Below are 18,200 nucleotides of genomic sequence, written 5' to 3'. Positions count from 1 at the left end.
TATCCCTAATTTTTAAATTTGTTGTGTATCTGAAATTATATCAGACCTTCTGAGCTACCACCCCCCTCTAAACTGTGTAAATGGTTTAGTCCACGTCCGCACTCGGGCGGACCAGTACTTTCACTTTTTTTTTGTATATACAATCTGTGGGGTGAACATAAGTGGTTGTAGCCAGACGGGAAACTGAAGTGATCTTGATGAGAAAGAGTGAACTTGTCGCTGTCATTAAAAGTGAAAACAACATCGAGAAAAGACAGAAAACTATCGCGGGAAAAGCAGCTGAGACATAGTTCTTGTGAACACAGCCCGGGAACCGCGTGTCAGGCTTAATACTTGTATGTAACTTCGCCAGTTAAAAAAGTTGAATAACTTTTTTGATTTTTGAGTTTCATAATATAAGTCTGAGTTATCATTAAACATGAACGCCTGTATGGAGATCAGCTAGTCAGTTTGATAGTGAGAGTTGGACTCAGTTTCAAATATTTGTTCCTTCTGGTTTCTTGACTTTTATTACATTGCAACAGACTGGGCCAGCACTAGTTGGAAACTAATGCACCTCAGCCTTCTGCAAAGGCTTTACACCTCTGTCTCAAGCTCAGAGTATAATGAAAACCTGAAACACTAACATTATGTTTTCATCCCCCCCCCCCCCCCCCCCCACAGTGAAAGTTGTATGTTAAAGGTTTACCTTCCACTCACTCCACTGCACAGGGTTAAAGTCCCTCCCCACAGTACTGTTTAACTGATGAGGTGATAAGACACAGCTCAGTTGATGTCAGCGAACAGGCTGTCTAACATCTGGTCCCAGCTGCGCAGGACTTGCAGTCAGCTTGCTGGAGAAGGTGAGAGCAGCTAGCATGTCCTTCAGACTTCTAAAATAAGAGCATTGCTATTCAACAATGAAGAGACGTACTTTTGTAAAACTAATTGTGCCCGCTGCCAAAATGTGTACCTTGGCATGACACGCAGATCATCTACATGTTGACTTTAACATCTACATTTACTTCCTCAAAATCTGAGCAGCATTCCTCTGAGTTTTACTGTGGTTAATGAGACGAGATACATAACACTGCAAGGCTTAAGAAGTAAAGACGTAAAAAAACATCGCTTTACTGAAAATCATTCTGTTTTACTCTGTGCTGAAGTGTAGAAGTGAAGCGACACTTATTTAATGCCTTGACCTACTTTTAAGTGATTTACCACTTACATTAAACTGTTTCATGAAGAGTGGCGGATTAGAAACAGAAAGTACAGTTATACCCTTGTGTAGCTCATATGTAAAGAAGGGATCACTGACTTACAGAATTTTATTTTGCAGGTCATACAAAATTAAAGTCATGTAGTATGGAGGCACGCCTGAAAGGGCTCTCACAGATAAATAATTTTGTAACATAAATGTGCAGAACAAAATGATAAAATGACAAATTCATTAGTGCTAATTATCAGATATTAGCCTGCTAACAGACTAACACCAAAGCAATATGATAAACCTGGTAAATACATCACTTAGCCCAAAGCAGTGCATGGCTGTAGACTCTTCCTGATACGGTTTGTCCTTCCCTACACAAGTTTCCAGCAATGGTTCGACGTGTGGCAGTGGTCGGAGCAGGCAGTTCAGGTCTGGCCTGTATCAAGACCTGTGTTGAAGAGGGTCTGGAGCCGGTCTGCTTTGAAAGCAGTGATGACATTGGCGGCCTGTGGAGATTCAAGGTTTGTGGGGGCACAGTTTTTAGATTCATCCTGTTGTTTAGTCTTGCTTCTAATATATGAACAAAGACTGTGTGGCTTGTGCACAGTAATGCTAACCATCACTACCGCTAAAACAGCAAAATGTCAATATCAGAGTGATGTTTTCATTAGCACTATGTGGTTTTTCTTTGTGCCCACAGGAGTCACCTGAGCCAGAGCGGTCCAACATCTATCGCTCGTTGGTAGTCAACACGTCAAAAGAGATGATGTGTTTCAGTGACTTTCCCATGCCAGCTGACTATCCAAACTACATGCACAACTCTCAGCTCCTGCAGTACCTCAAGCTTTATGCTGAGCACTTTCATTTGCTCAGATACATTCACTTTCAGGTTATTCCTGTTTTGCCAAGACTGTCACTTTCTTATTACAAGTTTCTACATAATGATACGTAAAGTCAGAAATCTTAATGTGTTTCAATGTGCACCCCCATGATTCAGACCACAGTGAGGAGTGTTACACAAAGACCAGATTTCTCTCTGTCGGGTCAGTGGGATGTAGTGACCATAAACAAGGATGGAGAGGAAGAGAGTCACGTTTTTGATGCCGTTATGGTGTGTTCAGGTCACTACACCCATCCGGCCTTACCCCTGTCAGACTTTGCAGGTCAGTACGCAAAAACCACTTTTAAAACTGCTTTGTCAAGCATGCTGTATACTTTCATTCAAGTCTTATAGAATCTGATGGAGGATTGAAGTGGGCTGGTTTATTTTGCATCAGTACATTTTGTTGTTTTTCTTGTCTCCAGGATATGAGACGTTTTCTGGCAGGTGTTTTCACAGCTGGGAATACAAAGATGCAGATGCCTGCAAAGGAAAGAGGGTGGTGGTGGTTGGCATTGGCAATTCTGGAGGAGATATTGCTGTGGAGATTAGTAGATCTGCAGAGAAGGTAAGAGTAGAAGAGTAGGAAAAACCTCGTCTCTAGTACCTCTGGACAGCAGTAACCAGTAAACAGATGATAGATGTGCTTTAAGCTAATCCATCAATTTGTATATTTAGTTTTGTCTTTTATTTATGAGCTTTTTATTGTACTATTGCATGTTAAAATAGAGTACAACAAATCATTTATTCTCTGAAATATCACATTATTTTGAATGTGTCTCATTTTTCCTGTATGTAAATGATAAACCAAAAAAATTTATGCTCCATGTTTTTACACCTAGTCTTCTTCTTCTCTGGCAGACATTTCTCAGCACACGAGAGGGGGCCTGGGTGATCGGCAGGATGTCCACCAATGGTCTTCCTCTGGACATGACAGCTATCACCAGGCTCAGCAACATCCTGATGCTGGTTCTCCCCAAGACTCTGGTTAACTGGGCAGCAGAGAGAGCACTGAACCACAGATATGACCACAGACTGTACGGCCTGAAGCCCAGACACAGGTGACACATTTTCACAGGGATTGTGTTGGTTCACCGTCCTAGTTTACTAAGTATGAGCATGCTAACATTTGGAAACTAGTAGTAAACACTAAATGCTGGGTACTGCTGAGGCTGATGGGAAATCATAAACCAAAGTATTCCACATATTGAACTTTTGATCTGCCCTTTGGTTCAGATTTAGTATGACATTAGATTTAGATTGTACCTTTACTGCCAACACAAACACACATGTAGCACAAGTAAGTCACAATAACAATGTTAGACTCAGTTATGTAATAAAAGTGAACAAACACAACATTTCAACTTTATCTTCACATGTTGGGAAGAGCCACAGATCCTTCTCAGTCTCTGTATAGTTTTACTCCATGCCTTACATCAGTACCTGCATGGCATCATCTGTACAAATGCATTTAGCTAATACAAAAAAAAAAGCAGTTTTCATTGTGACATGTGAAACAAAACCAGTTTGACTGACTCAGTTTGTCATTTCATCACTTTCCCAGACTTTTAGACCGAAGGCCTTTGATTAATGATGATCTTCCCGGCCGAATCCTTCAGGGGGCGCTGGTCATGAAGCCCAACCTGAAAGGGTTTACAGATTCAGGAGTTATATTTGAAGATGGCACAGTGGAGGAGGACATTGATGCTGTGGTCTTCTGTACAGGTTATAGTGCAAACTTCTCATTCCTGCCTACAGCTCTGTCTGAGGGGCCTCATGGAGATTTGACATTGTACAAGTAAGTATAAGATAAAGTGTGAAATGGTAACTTTTATTATGTAAAGTAGGTACTCCTGATTTACCATGGTTGTTAAAGTCATAAAACTTATTTAGTGCTTTATTTCATTCATTCATGAATCTTATCACTTAATATTGTAACATAAAATCTTCTTTTACAATTTCAGGAGACTCTTTCCTCCGTCTCTACAACGTCCCACGCTGGTCATCATGGGACTTTTCCAAACAAAAGGACCAATCATGCCCATAGTAGAAATGCAGGCACGGTGGGCTGTTAAGGTCTTTTCAGGTAAACACTTTATGCACAGCTTTAAACACACACACAAACAAACAAACAAACAAACAAAAAACAAACAAACACACACACACACACACACAGGATTGATGAGCGAGATGTGTCAGTCTGTGCTGTTTACCTTCAAGGTTTGAGTCATCTTCCATCTAAGGAGAAAATGCTGGAAGTCACTGAGTCTGAGAGAAAGAGAAACATGAAGAGGTAGACATCGTCTTCACACTGATATGACTTCAGATCATTCATGTCCCTCCAGTGGACAGCCAAAGTTCAACAAATCCTCTCCTTTCCTTTGCTTTCTCAGCTATCCCTGCCCACGACAGGCTGCTTGCCAGGTAGATTACATCCCATACCTGGATTTCATGGCTGAGGAGGTCAGTTCAATTTAGCTTTATATCAATCGGTGTTACCATATATACAGTACATATATAAAAGACCCAATCATGTTTGACTTCCAATTACAGGTAGGTGCTCGACCAAACTTCCTGATTCTACTTCTGAGAGATCCTGTACTCTGGGTGAAGGTCTTCTTTGGTCCCTGCACTCCATATCAGTATCGTCTAACCGGACCTGGACAGTGGGCTGGAGCCCGACACGCTATCCTGACTCAGTGGAAGCGAGTTGCTCTGCCTTTCAAAACCAGAGCAGTACCAGAACCAGAGACAAGGTCATCTGTCCTTTTTTCACCCTGGCTGCTCACATTTGGAGGAAGTGTGATATTGGCTTTGCTTCTGTCTAGAAATAAGCTCATTCCAGTGCTGCAGGGTGCAGCTCAGACACTGGACAGGAGCATGGTTTTTCTGAGGGACACCTGGTTCACTGGTTAACCACAAGAACATGAAGTAAAATGTATGAATAAATACATACAGGTATAAAAAATATTTGAACTGCCATAAAACAGAGATAGTGCACAAAGTCTGGGAAACTTAGTCCTTTACTGTATTTTGGTTCTTTCTTTTTGTGTTGGTGTGCTGACAGAAAGACAGTCTTCCAGTTTTTGATGTGGTGTGCAAATGCTATATATGTAATAACACAAGATTATAAAATTGTAAAATTATTGTGACAGGTGTGTCCGTTGCAAAGGTCAGATTAAATTGCACAGTATTACAGGTTTTTTTTTTTAATTGTTCATGGCACCATATCAGCCCGCCTGTTGGAGCTCATTTGAAATCCTCATGGAAAATATTTTGTTTGTCTGTGTGTCTGTTCCACCGACACATGCTGGGTATTTCATTCTTTTCAGCACAGGTTATGGTCCCAGAAAAAAAAAGTCATTAAAAGAATAATTGATAATTAATTCAAAATTAAAGATAATTGTGGACTGTGGAAATGTTGGGCAGACAGAATTTGCTTCATTTGACCAAACCCCAAACTAAAAACAATAAACAAAAATAAAATAAAAAATAATTTTCTTGCTTTTACTGTTAAGACATTCTAAGTATCACAATGTTGAATATAAAAATCAACACATTATCAACAGCATCAAAGTCAGCAATGAAAAAACGTATTCAATCTGATCTGTTGCAGTTGCTTTTACATTTTTTTCCCATAATTTTTCTTCTTTCCATCATTTTTACATCACATTTTAATCATTTATAATTTCAGTGTACAATACCTGTACTTTGCCACATTTAAAGTGCTGATTGTTCCAACATAAAAACTACAGCCACTTGATGGAGCTACGATCAACAGCGTGAAGAACAAATGAAAGGAGCCAAATCAGCAGCTGCTGCTGACGCCGGAGGTCAGAGCTTCATGTCTTCAGAGGACACTCTCTCAGCCCACAGTCTGGACGCATGTTGTAAATGTTCACAGGAGCAAACTGACAAATACACAGATTGCTTGTTCTATGGTTTCTGTATGAAATACACATGTATGAAACACAGAAACTGTGAAACTTTCTCAAAAATAACAAAGCAGTGAAAAAGGTGAAGTTAAATCGCTTGAGTTTCTTTGAGTGTAGGTTAATAGTCATCCTGTAAAGCAAGCCTGTCAGTGAATGTATTGTATTCTCTGAGATGTGTGGAGGAGTTAAGAGTGGGTTGTGTCAGAATTGTAGAAAACAGTAAGAAATACCTGCCAAAGTGGCTTGTTCAGACAGGTAACAGCTTGCTTATCACTGTGATGTCTGTAACTCAGTAACCAGACATAAAACAATTACACAACATTTGCAAAACAAAAAACAACTCAACGCTGAGGAAAATGCATCTAAAGCTGTTCATAACGTCTAACTCCATAACCAAGCTTATGTGAAGCACATGTGACTATAATATTTGTTTTGGTTTCCTCTTTTGGACTAACCCCCTCCAGGTGGACTAAACCCTACCTGGACTCTCTGGCAGAGCAGGTAGGGGTTCGACCAAACATACTGTGGCTCTTGATGAAGGACCCCAGACTGGCACTGCAGGTCTTGCAGGGTCCTGGTACTACATATCAGTACCATCTGACAGGACAGGGTCAGTGGGTTGGACCAGAGTGGTACCAGAACCAGAAATCGGACCCTCCCCTAGACGTGATTTTCTCAGCTGTGATTTCCCTGCTGTGTTACTCCTTAAACCCAGCAGATGGAGACACAAACATAAAACAGAGATTGTGCTCCCTCACAGAATCAAAGACCTGCTGATTTGTAGAACTGTCCAAAACCCATACACTTATAACCAGTGAGTTTAATGATGGCGCATAAATAATAATAGATTATCAAGAATCTATAAATAAAAACTGGCAATAATTTTATTTGGTTTATGTCTACTTCTATCATAATTTGATCTTTTTATTTATCCTTTAATTTATAATGATGGCTCGTTAGAAAACAGAAAACCTGTGACACTCAGTGATTTATATAGATTTACAGAATGTATTTGTGTGTTTGGAATTGCATTGTGTTGATTTTGAGTGATTGATTAATCGGCTCCTTTGACCTCCACTGGCTGTTTCTAAAGATGGAAACACAATCAGGTTCATCGTCATATCGAGCTGCTGACTGTTAAAGGTAGCGTGCAATGTGTTGTGGAGCGGGAACACGTATCTGTTTGCTTTCCCCACAGTTATGTAACCCTGTGACTCAAGGGTCAGTTTGAGATACCGTTAAGTTTGCGCAGCTCTGTCTCCCTCCGCCCAGTGTGTGATTCACATGCAGCTCGGCAACATCACTTCCTTCTTCGAATCGCAAAAGGTAAGAAAACCGATTACCTGGATAACATGGTGTAATGGTGAATGCTTTCCTCTATAGGATCGCTACGTCACACTCAACAACAAAGTTAAAGTTTGGCTGCGACAGCAGGTTTGGTTGTGAGAGCGCACTGTGCAGCGTTAAAAGTTAGACTGGCGGCCACATATTAACTCGAGCTGAACTTCGATTACGGCACATCTTTGATTGTATGGCGCAGATTCCAACAGTGCAAACAGAACTGCAGAGAGCGGAGTCCTGTGGCCAGTATGGGGCGGGAAAAAATCCGATATTGTTGTTGTTTTTGCAGATAAGCACCTTCAGACGGACCGCGTCCGAGTCATCTCGCCAAAGTAAAAGGGGGATAAACAGGAGAAAGTTCTTGGTTCGGGCTAACTCCCTGTGGAGTGCAGCTGTCTGAGTGCATCTGCTTTTTACCAAAGAAAACATTTTTTCTGACTGATCTGCTTCATCGTCCACAGAGCGGCAGTATGACTCGTCGTGTGGCAGTGGTTGGAGGAGGCAGTTCGGGTCTGGTCTGCATCAAGTCCTGCCTGGACGAGGGGCTGGAGCCCGTCTGCTTTGAAAGCAGTGATGACATTGGAGGTCTGTGGAGGTTTAAGGTGGGTCACACTGTGTGCAAGTTGGACTTCCTCACTTCTTCACATAGTCAGCGATGCTGAGCATTTATTCTGCTCTCGGTTGGTTTATCACACTGCAGGAGAATCCTGAGTCAGACAGGGCCAGCATCTACCACTCTGTCATCATCAATACGTCCAAGGAGATGATGTGTTTCAGTGACTTTCCAATCCCTGGTCACTTCCCAAACTTCATGCACAACTCCCTCATCATGGACTACTTTCGGATGTATGCTGATCACTTCCAGCTCCTCAAGCACATACGCTTCAACGTAAGGATTCTAACCTCCTGCTTAGAATTTCTATTACGATGCACCATTCCCACCTCAGTTTCATATCTAAAATGCTGTTTGCTTTAACCTTACAGATTAAATGCAGTTAAATGCATAGAAAATATGTTTGGTTTTTTTTTAAAATTGTTTTAAATTTAACCAGTTTCTGTCTTTCTGTCGCCCAGACCAAAGTCTTGCAGCTGAAGCAGAGATCAGATTTTTCTCGCTCAGGCCAGTGGGACGTTGAAACAGAGGACAAGGACGGCAAAAGGGAGAAACACATTTTTGATGCTGTGATGATCTGTATTGGACATCACTGCCACCCCCACCTGCCTCTCCATGACTTCCCAGGTAACTCCTATTGGCTGCAAATATCCCTCCGTTTGCTCAAGGATGAGAAGTGCTGATAGCACTCTAGCAGTATGAAGGAGAGATTATGTTATTTAAGAATCGACCTTTGACACACTATGAATAAACCTGTAGTGGCAACCCTGTTAACAGCGTTGTTACACAATTCTGTATCAACAGCAAGAGAATAGTGTTGTCAGGTTAATGCCTCAACTTTGGCCTAAATCACACTTCTAGGGTAAAGCTGTAATATCTACTTCAAATGCAGAGCAAAGTCTTCTTTTAGCAGAACTTGATAATACAACCATTGATACTGTTCATAAACACATGGTAGAAAAAGTATACCTCCTGAATCATAAAATAATCAACACTGCATGGAGTTCACGATTTATCATTCTAAGCCCATCATAATGCTATAATATTCCAAATAGCATCGGTACAGATTAGTAACTCACAAAGAGCTGAAAATACTGTTGTACTGTTGAAAGCCAGTAATTTCTAATATCAATTTAAAATATTTACATAGTAACGTGTGGTTTTGCTGTGTGTACTTATACCTAGTTTCCTGCCAAAAAATGATCTTAGTTAAATTACGATATCAGGTAATAACATACATTCCCTTGTAGTTACTCAACAGTGAATTTATAATATTTGTATAATAATATATTCAGGATTCTCAGTCTGTCTGGATCACTGCACCCAGACCAGTATTACTGGCCTTTACTGCGCTACTAGCTTAGCATTAAAAAAAAAACTAGAAGCCATGTCTTTTTGTTTTTCAGGCATTGAAACTTTCACTGGGAAGTATTTCCACAGTCGAGACTACAAGACCGCTGAGGAGTGGAGGAATAAAAAGGCCGTAGTGATTGGAATAGGAAACTCTGGAGGAGACATAGCAGTGGAGCTGAGCAGAGTCACCAAACAGGTTGGACAGAGATGGTTACATATAGATGACAAACGTGTCTATACATTTAACATACTTGATGGAAAATTGTTTTGTTTTGGGTGCGTTTTTTTTTTTTTTACCACTCATGCCATATTATCATAGCTCTGGCTCTCATTCCTGCCAGTCATGAAAACATTTTATTCACCAGTTTTATTGCTGAGATCTGGAGTTGGCACATTGTCATCATTTTACAGGAGAACCTAGTTGTAAACAAATCCAACTTTCAGCTGTATTGTCTGTATTATTGGGAGGTAGAACAGAAGATGAAGGCAGCCAGTGCATTCATTTATTGCTCTGTAAGACTGCCGGCACATACAGCTACAGTAAAGTAGGCACCGAAGAACATTTTTGCCAGGATAATGGCTGACTACCCTGTGATTTCTTCCCAGGTTTACCTGAGCACTCGAAGGGGAGCCTGGGTTCTGAACAGAGTCGGGGACCATGGTGTGCCCCTTGATTTGTATTTTAACAGGGTGCTCAACACTCTACAGAAAATTCTTCCCTTTGGTGTTTTCTGTCGTCTGGGAGAGAGCCGGCTCAATCAGAGATTTGATCACAAAATGTACAATCTCAAGCCAAAGCACAGGTACTGTATGTACATCTCTGTTTTTTTGTTTTGTTTTGTTTTTACAAAAAATTCTAAAATTTTTAGGAATTTAAAAACTTGGACTGTTATCAAGCTTTTCTCCAGCACCATCCTCAGGCTGAAATATGAACATGTACCCTACTTTGTAGACCAGCCTTAAGACAAACTTTAAAGACTCACTCTTTGTATGGCTATATAGCAGAATTATCGACATGCTCTGTGCATCATGCCACTTGAACTGCTTTAGACTTTTTTGCCTCATCTTAATTGAAATGCTTTCAGTGTTCATCAGCTTGTTCTAACATAACTAACCTGTGTGAATTTAAATCTCAGGTTGTTCAGTCAGCATCCCACAGTGAATGATGAGCTTCCCAACCGCATCCTCTCTGGAACGGTTCAGGTGAAACCCAACATCTGCAGAATTCAAGGGTCCAGAGTGGAGTTTGATGACGGGAGTGTAGAGGAAGATATTGACCTGGTGGTAGGTTATACGTGATTGTGTCTATACTCCTTGTACACTTTCACAGACAACAGTGCAGCTGACAAGCAGTCTATGACTGACATGGGTCCCTTGTCTTCCAGGTGTTTGCCACAGGTTACAGGTTTTCCTTTCCATTCCTGGCCTCACATGTGGTCTCAGTGTCTGAGAACAAAGCATCTCTGTACAAGTATGTGTTTCCTCCTGAGTTGGAGCGTCCTACACTGGCTATCATTGGTCTAGTGCAGCCACTGGGAGCCATCATGCCCATCTCTGAGATGCAGGCCAGATGGGCCACACGTGTCTTTAAAGGTAATACAGGTTTTTTTTTTTAATTTTAATGATGCAGCCTTTTCTCTCACTCGTATTATGTGTTTTAGAAGATAAATGATTGTCTCACAATGTCTCCTTTCAAACAGGCTCCATCAAACTTCCCTCAGCGGCTGCCATGCTAAAAGATGTCCAGTGCAAGCAGGAGACCATGGCTAAAAGGTTCTGCAGTGTATTTACTTAACGTTGTGATTGTTTGGATATCTTGGATCTGAAAAATACTAAATCTTGCACTCCACAACGTAACCAGCTCGAGTTTCTTTTTCAGATATATCGCCAGTCAGAGACACACCATCCAGGTTGACTATATCAACTATATGGATGAGATAGCAGAGCTGGTGGGGGTTCGACCCAGCATCAAGAGGTTACTGCTGACCGATCCCAGGCTGGGATTAAACGTGATGTTTGGACCCAGTACACCGTACCAGTATCGTCTGAGAGGGCCGGGAAAGTGGGCTGGGGCCCGACAGGCCATCCTCACTCAGTGGGACAGAGTGGCTCAGCCCATGCAGACCAGGCCCTGTGATGAGCCCAAACCCAAGAGATCATTTAAGTGGCCTCTGATTCTGTGGGCTGCTGTTGTTGGTTTGGCTGCGTATGTTTACAGGAGCAACCTTCCAGCTTTCCTACAGGATCCCACTGCACTGCTGGAGAAGATAAAAGTCTACCTGCCTGCACAGTGATGAGAAATTCATACTAAATTCATTTCAGCTGTGATCAGTCTTTTAACACTTGTACATGTATCTGTATGCAATTTTCACACTACCAGCCCAGCTCCTGAAATGGACAATATACTAAGATAGATGATAACACCATATCAGGGTTTCAAAAGCCAGCTGATGATATTACTATGCTAAAAGCTAATAAACAGCATATGGCATTGAGCGATTGCTAGGATCCCAGTCTGGGATCTCACACTAGGCGTTAGCCAGCTATTAATCTACAGCTTTCATTCAGACTTCAATAATTTAAGCAGATGGATTGTCTTTGTTTCTCCATGCATAGTGTTGGGATCGTATGATTGCAGAGACACCGTCTGTGGGTATATCACAGTGACACGTACTCTGCATTGCGTCTACAATGATGGATATCAGAGTTTATGGTGCATTACCTCTGCTTTTGTGTTGTTTTTAATTTTCATATATATTTTAAATAATGCAATTTAAACAAAAAGTTTGGGTGAAATAATTAGTCATGTTTTTAAAATAAGTATTCAGGCTATGTTTGCAATATTGGAACATGAAGATCCTTTGTCTTTTCACATCAATCATGTAGAGCTACATTACCATTTTTTGTTTAGTATTTCAAATTTTTTATATTGATATAATTGAGTTTACATTTGTTGTTAATTCATATGTAACTTGCATTATCTTGATGCTTCCTACGGTACCTATAGAATACATGGCTACATTACCACATACTATATGTTTTTGATGAAAAAAAAAATACTTTAATAAAAATACTGATTTGGCCTCCAAGGAAAAGCATTGATGTGTTTTTATAACGTAAACGGTAAAAGGAAAAAAAAAGGTTTTCCAAGAACAACTGCTTCCAGATGAGATGAGGTAGATTATGAATTACATACCATTCGTGTTGCCGGGTTTGTGATACAGTGTTCTGAGATTAATATAAGACTAGCAAAGCCACTCTAATGTCATCAGTAAGGCATTGCATTAAAGGAAAAATTAAAAAAAATAAAAATAAAAAAAAAGTGTTTGCCATAGATCACAGGTTTTGTATTAGTAAATAGCTGAAAGTCTGTGTATTCATCTCTAGGGACCTGTGGGTGTGTGCAGTAGGTTTTTCTGGCAGGTTTTTCTGGCAGGTTATTCATTCATTTGCGTGACTGTACTAAAGGTAAGGTTACTGGTGAATTTGCACTGTGACTGTCAGGCCCCTAACCTGTGCAACACTGCATTTTGTTTTTCTGTCATCACATCAGGTAAGACGTTTGCAGGGATGCATGGAGAGATTGGAAAATTGGATTTGGTAGACTTTATAATTAAATATACAATAATTTAATACCCCAAATCTGTTTAGTTTGTTATTAGTTGTTGTGTGTAACAGCTTTTATCGCTCACTCAAGAGTTAACTGTATGTCCCCTGTTGGATGTGATACTTTGGGCGACCCAGCTGGGTTTTTCTTTGCTTTTTCTCCTGTACATCAAATTTATGATTATGTTTATCAGTTTGTGGAAGAAGATATGTTTATCTTTTATGTAGAGTTTGCATGTTCTCCCTGTGCCTGCGTGGGCTCTTCTACAGCAAATTAGGTCAAATGGCTACTCAACATTGCCCCTAGGTGTGAGTGTGTGCATGTGTGGTTGTCTGTCTTAGTGTGTCAGCCCTGCGATTGACTGGCGACCAGTCCAGGGTGTATACCACCTCTCGTCAGTATCAGCTGGGATAGGCTCCAGCTCCCCCACAACACTGGCAGATCAAGGGGAATAGAAAATGGATGGATGGAATATATCTTCCATAGACACTTACATGTGACTGTTTGCATTTAATGCATGTAAATTATATTGAATTTCAGATTTCTTGGTCTCTTACAAAAGTTAAAATGACATCAGAGAACAAATCATAGTCTGTAAAGGCTGCATGTGTCTTGTTGGCATAAATAGAACAGATTTGAACTAGACGGTCACTCAGAGATCACAGTCCTCCTCTAAGGCCAATGTCAAACGACATAAACCAGAATTAAAAGCAAAAACAAATTGATTTTCTGAGGATGTGAAAACCCTAACAGGAAGAAGCAGCTCAGAACCTGCACCACACTGCTATAAAATGTATTTCCATTGTCAAAGTTTAAAAGTATTCAAGTGTTACTGCACTGGTTTGTGCTGATTATGAATTTCGGCAAATTATAAGTCAAACATCCAAATAATGAACCCTGTAAATAAAGTAGGAATTAGATCTGCAGTCCACCATAGGGAAAAAATAAGAATGTATCTTTGGACCAACTTTCTCTTTAATGTAGAGTGCAGCAGCCTGAGTGCATCTGCTTTTTACCAAAGAAAACATTTTTCTGACTGATCTGCTTCATCGTCCACAGAGCTGCAGTATGACTCGTCGTGTGGCAGTGGTTGGAGGAGGCAGTTCAGGTCTGGTCTGCATCAAGTCCTGTCTGGACGAGGGGCTGGAGCCCGTCTGCTTTGAAAGCAGTGACGACATTGGAGGTCTGTGGAGGTTTAAGGTGGGTCACACTGTGTGCAAGTTGGACTTTCTCACTTCTTCACATAGTCAGCGATGCTGAGCATTTTTTTCTGCTCTTGGTTGGTTTATCACACTGCAGGAGAATCCTGAGTCAGACAGGGCCAGCATCTACCACTCTGTCATCATCAATACGTCCAAGGAGATGATGTGTTTCAGTGACTTTCCAATCCCTGGTCACTTCCCAAACTTCATGCACAACTCCCTCATCATGGACTACTTTCGGATGTATGCCGATCACTTCCAGCTCCTCAAGCACATACGCTTCAACGTAAGGATTCCTCACTAATAATAATTAGTGAATAATTTTTTTTATCTCAGTCTTAGACATAAAATGCTGCTTAGTTCAATGTACCAGCTGGTTGAATGCATATGTCAATAGATGATATTTAGATTATGCTCTTTCTGTCGCCCAGACCAAAGTCTTGCAGCTGAAGCAGAGATCAGATTTTTCTCGCTCAGGCCAGTGGGATGTTGAAACAGAGGACAAGGACGGTAAAAGGGAGAAACACATTTTTGATGCGGTGATGATCTGTATTGGACATCACTGCCACCCCCACCTGCCTCTCCATGACTTCCCAGGTAACTCTTATTGGCTGCAAATATCCCTCCATTCAGTCAAGGACATTTTGTGTTATAAAGCATGAGAAGACTGTATCTAGACTGTATCTTGTCACATCTTTGCATAAGTATGTGGGGTCAAACTATAATAACAAATAAACTGGAATTTGTCGTTTACGTTAGTGCGAGCTGTGAAAAGCTGAGAGAGTAGCATAGACATAAAATGGAAAAAAAATGCACTGAATGATGTGTCAAGGTAAATGTTCCAGGGACGGGGACATTTGGCAATGTTTTATCCAACACTATTAATGATTATCTAAAACAGTTTCACTTGTCTTTGACTTTGTATCTTTGTTTCTTATGCCATATTTAAAAAAAAACCACTGTCATTACATCTGGCTCAAATCAAATCGAATCACAAACCAGATGTGACACAAAGGGTAGAATGTATGCAATGCTTTTTTCACTTGTTTGCACATTTATATCTGTATCAACGAGGAAGCAAAATTCTTCAATTTAGACAGATTTTTTTTTTATTTAAATCCTCCAGTACCAAGGTATCATGAATTCTCCTTGCAGCAGAGACACAGAGATATTTTCACTAAGTGGTTTTGGACAAAATTTTAAAAAAGTCTGGTCAAGTGAATGTAATGTAAAAAAGAAAAAAAAAGTAATGTATTTTGTTTAGTGGTGACTCCTTTCTCCTTTCAGGCATTGACACTTTCACGGGGAGGTATTTCCACAGTCGAGACTACAAGACTCCTGAGGAGTGGAGGGATAAAAAGGCCGTAGTGATTGGAATAGGAAACTCTGGAGGAGACATAGCAGTGGAGCTGAGCAGAGTCACCAAACAGGTCGGGCAGCTATAAATCCTCACAGACACACACAATAAGACTTTGCTCTCTTAACCTGAAGCAAGATCTGGCAAAAATTATTTTTTTCTTTTTTTATCTCATATCTCCAGGTATATCTAAGCACGCGGAGAGGAGCCTGGATCCTAAACCGGGTTTCAGACAATGGTCTTCCTCGTGATATGCTCACCACCAGGGCAGTGACTGTTGCGCGCAAAATCCTTCCCTTTGGATTATCATGCAGTGTGGTGGAGAGGCGACTCAACCAAAGATTTAATCACAGTCTGTACAACTTGAAGCCAAAACACAGGTATTACAGCAACAACAACAGACAGAAATAAAATAAAAAAACTTGCAGTTTTACTTATTAGTCTGAATTTAAATTTCAGGTTGTTCAGTCAGCATCCCACAGTGAATGATGAGCTTCCCAACCGCATCCTCTCTGGAACGGTTCAGGTGAAACCCAACATCTGCAGAATTCAAGGGTCCAGAGTGGAGTTTGATGACGGGAGTGTAGAGGAAGATATTGACCTGGTGGTAGGTTATACCTGATTGTGTCTATACTCTCCTTACACTTTCACAGACAACAGTGCAGCTGACAAGTAGTCTATGACTGACATGGGTCCCTTGTCTTCCAGGTGTTTGCCACAGGTTACAGGTTTTCCTTTCCATTCCTGGCCTCACATGTGGTCTCAGTGTCTGAGAACAAAGCATCTCTGTACAAGTATGTGTTTCCTCCTGAGTTGGAGCGTCCTACACTGGCTATCATTGGTCTAGTGCAGCCACTGGGAGCCATCATGCCCATCTCTGAGATGCAGGCCAGATGGGCCACACGTGTCTTTAAAGGTACAGTGATACAGGGTCCGTGAAATGCTTTAAAGAATTGTTCCTCACATCGCATTTCCTTACAGAAGTATTTCAAGTATACGAGGTAAATTCACACATTGTGGTTATCATTATAAACAGGTTGCATCAAACTTCCCTCAGCGGCTGCCATGATGAAAGACATCTGCTACAAGAGGGAAACCATGGCTAAAAGGTTGAACTGTCTCAGCTTTATGATTTGGATCTAAAATGCATCAAATCTTGTTATACACAGGGCAATGAATCTCGGTGCCTTTTTCAGGTATGTCACCAGTCAGAGACACACCATCCAAGTCGATTACATCAGCTACATGGATGAGATAGCAGAGCTGGTGGGGGTTCGACCCAGCATCATGAGGTTGCTGCTGACCGATCCCAGACTGGGACTAAACATGATGCTCGGCCCCGGTACCCCGTACCAGTATCGTCTGAGAGGGCCGGGAAAGTGGGCTGGGGCCCGACAGGCCATCCTCACTCAGTGGGAGAGAGTGGCTCAGCCCATGCAGACCAGGCCCTGTGATGAGCCCAAACCCAAGAGATCATTTAAGTGGCCTCTGATTCTGTTGGCTGCTGCCGTGGTATTGGCCGCGTATGTTCACAGAATCAACCTTCCAGCTTTCCTACAGGATCCCACTGCACTGTTAGACAAGATAAAAGTCAACCTGCCTGCACAGTGATGCCCATTTAATATTTAATTCATTTCTGATGTGATAATGACCGTAGAGATTCGCTGCTTATAATAATTAACATAGTGATCATAGACAGTGCACATATAAGGAAAGCATTATTTAGATAATTTACTAATGTAACAGTAAAATTCAAATTTAAATTTAATTGATTAAAATACCTAAAAACTGTACTCAGGAACTGTATATCTATGTAATATTTTTACACCTCGGTCAGTTCCTATTAAGTTACTCCATATCTGAACTGGCACTTCAAATGAAGATAATGTACATTGGTCAATGATGCCACCTAATGGCAGCTTCAGAGCTTACCTGATGTTTGGCTTGAAAAACACGTCATGAAACCTTGTGCTGTATAGTCCTCTGTGTCTCACTGCATCATACATGAATCATGTGAGGCCTCCCTCTAGGATGTCTTTGTATCTTGTGAAAAGACAACACTTTCGACTGTTTGACTCTTTGTAAGGATGACACTGTACAGTGTGGTAATGGTTGCCCATAAATTTGAAGAATCAAGACATAAAATTACTTTTGTGAATTTTATTTTCTTTTTTCGCTCAAATACAGAATGAGAGACACTGACACAAGATGCTAGTTCTGTCAGTTTTTCTCACCATTATCAATAAGTTAACAGTTTGATTTGTTTATTATTTGTAAAAAAAAAAAAAAAAAAAAAGCAATAGGTTTGCTTGGTTTTGTCGTTCAGTCCATTTGGCCAAGAAGACTGTAAATTGCACGTCTAGATGTGTTTTGGAGGAAAGTTAAAATAGTCCCTGAAAACTGATTTACACACACTGAATGTTTCCAGTCCATTTAAGGTAGTTCAATTTAGGTAAAGGTGAGCCCATTTATTCTATTCTCTTTTTTAGATAGATAGATAGATAGATAGATAGATAGATAGATAGATAGATAGATAGATAGATAGATAGATAGATAGATAGATAGACAAAATCAACAATAAAAACTCTAAAAGGATTAATTAAATATTTTTTAGGTTTAAGCTGGACTTAATAAACTTCAAATTAACCGCGGCTCGTGAACCACCGGTAGACCCCGGAACAAGAATCTTCCACGCGTGACTCCCTAACATTCGGGTTGCCAGA

The 18,200-nt window shown here is 40.7% G+C and overlaps 2 protein-coding genes across 6 annotated transcripts; both read left to right on the top strand.

The window, feature by feature from the left end:
- Positions 1–150: 150 nt before the first annotated feature.
- si:dkey-239i20.4 lies at positions 151–5,513 on the top strand. The gene is made up of 12 exons (XM_041041190.1): positions 151–335; positions 712–842; positions 1,570–1,710; positions 1,890–2,078; positions 2,187–2,352; positions 2,495–2,637; positions 2,931–3,130; positions 3,634–3,867; positions 4,034–4,155; positions 4,290–4,362; positions 4,463–4,532; positions 4,623–5,513. Exons 3-12 carry the CDS (start codon positions 1,579–1,581, stop codon positions 4,983–4,985), a joined length of 1,692 nt encoding a protein of 563 aa, XP_040897124.1. The 5' UTR covers positions 151–335; positions 712–842; positions 1,570–1,578; the 3' UTR covers positions 4,986–5,513.
- A 1,688-nt stretch (positions 5,514–7,201) lies between these two features.
- Positions 7,202–17,749, top strand: LOC121183215 (flavin-containing monooxygenase 5-like). 5 transcript variants are annotated; one of them, XM_041040179.1, is made up of 10 exons: positions 7,202–7,330; positions 7,807–7,947; positions 8,046–8,234; positions 8,420–8,585; positions 9,365–9,507; positions 9,918–10,114; positions 10,448–10,514; positions 10,697–10,904; positions 11,012–11,084; positions 11,191–12,815. In XM_041040179.1, exons 1-10 carry the CDS (start codon positions 7,289–7,291, stop codon positions 11,603–11,605), a joined length of 1,641 nt encoding a protein of 546 aa, XP_040896113.1. In that variant the 5' UTR covers positions 7,202–7,288; the 3' UTR covers positions 11,606–12,815. The 5 variants fall into 5 exon arrangements, with proteins under 5 accessions (XP_040896113.1, XP_040896108.1, XP_040896111.1 ...); XM_041040174.1 differs by having other exon boundaries at positions 10,448–10,595; positions 11,191–12,797; XM_041040177.1 differs by having other exon boundaries at positions 7,226–7,330; positions 7,790–7,947; positions 10,448–10,595; positions 11,191–12,798.
- The last annotated feature ends 451 nt before the right edge of the window (positions 17,750–18,200 follow it).

This window comes from Toxotes jaculatrix, chromosome 6, assembly GCF_017976425.1.
Source record: "Toxotes jaculatrix isolate fToxJac2 chromosome 6, fToxJac2.pri, whole genome shotgun sequence".
Lineage (NCBI taxonomy): Eukaryota > Metazoa > Chordata > Actinopteri > Toxotidae > Toxotes > Toxotes jaculatrix.
This window is presented reverse-complemented; position numbering and strand designations above follow the sequence as displayed.

Excerpts from the sequence above, each read along its gene's own strand:
- si:dkey-239i20.4 (XM_041041190.1), top strand. The coding sequence starts at position 1,579 with ATGGTTCGACGTGTGGCAGTGGTCGGAGCAGGCAGTTCAGGTCTGGCC. Across the intron at positions 1,711-1,889 it reads GCGGCCTGTGGAGATTCAAG|GAGTCACCTGAGCCAGAGCG; the intron begins GTTTGTGGGGGC and ends TTGTGCCCACAG. Across the intron at positions 2,353-2,494 it reads ACCCCTGTCAGACTTTGCAG|GATATGAGACGTTTTCTGGC; the intron begins GTCAGTACGCAA and ends TCTTGTCTCCAG.
- LOC121183215 (XM_041040176.1), top strand. The coding sequence starts at position 7,289 with ATGCAGCTCGGCAACATCACTTCCTTCTTCGAATCGCAAAAG. Across the intron at positions 7,331-13,977 it reads CCTTCTTCGAATCGCAAAAG|AGCTGCAGTATGACTCGTCG; the intron begins GTAAGAAAACCG and ends CATCGTCCACAG. Across the intron at positions 14,407-14,551 it reads TCAAGCACATACGCTTCAAC|ACCAAAGTCTTGCAGCTGAA; the intron begins GTAAGGATTCCT and ends TCTGTCGCCCAG.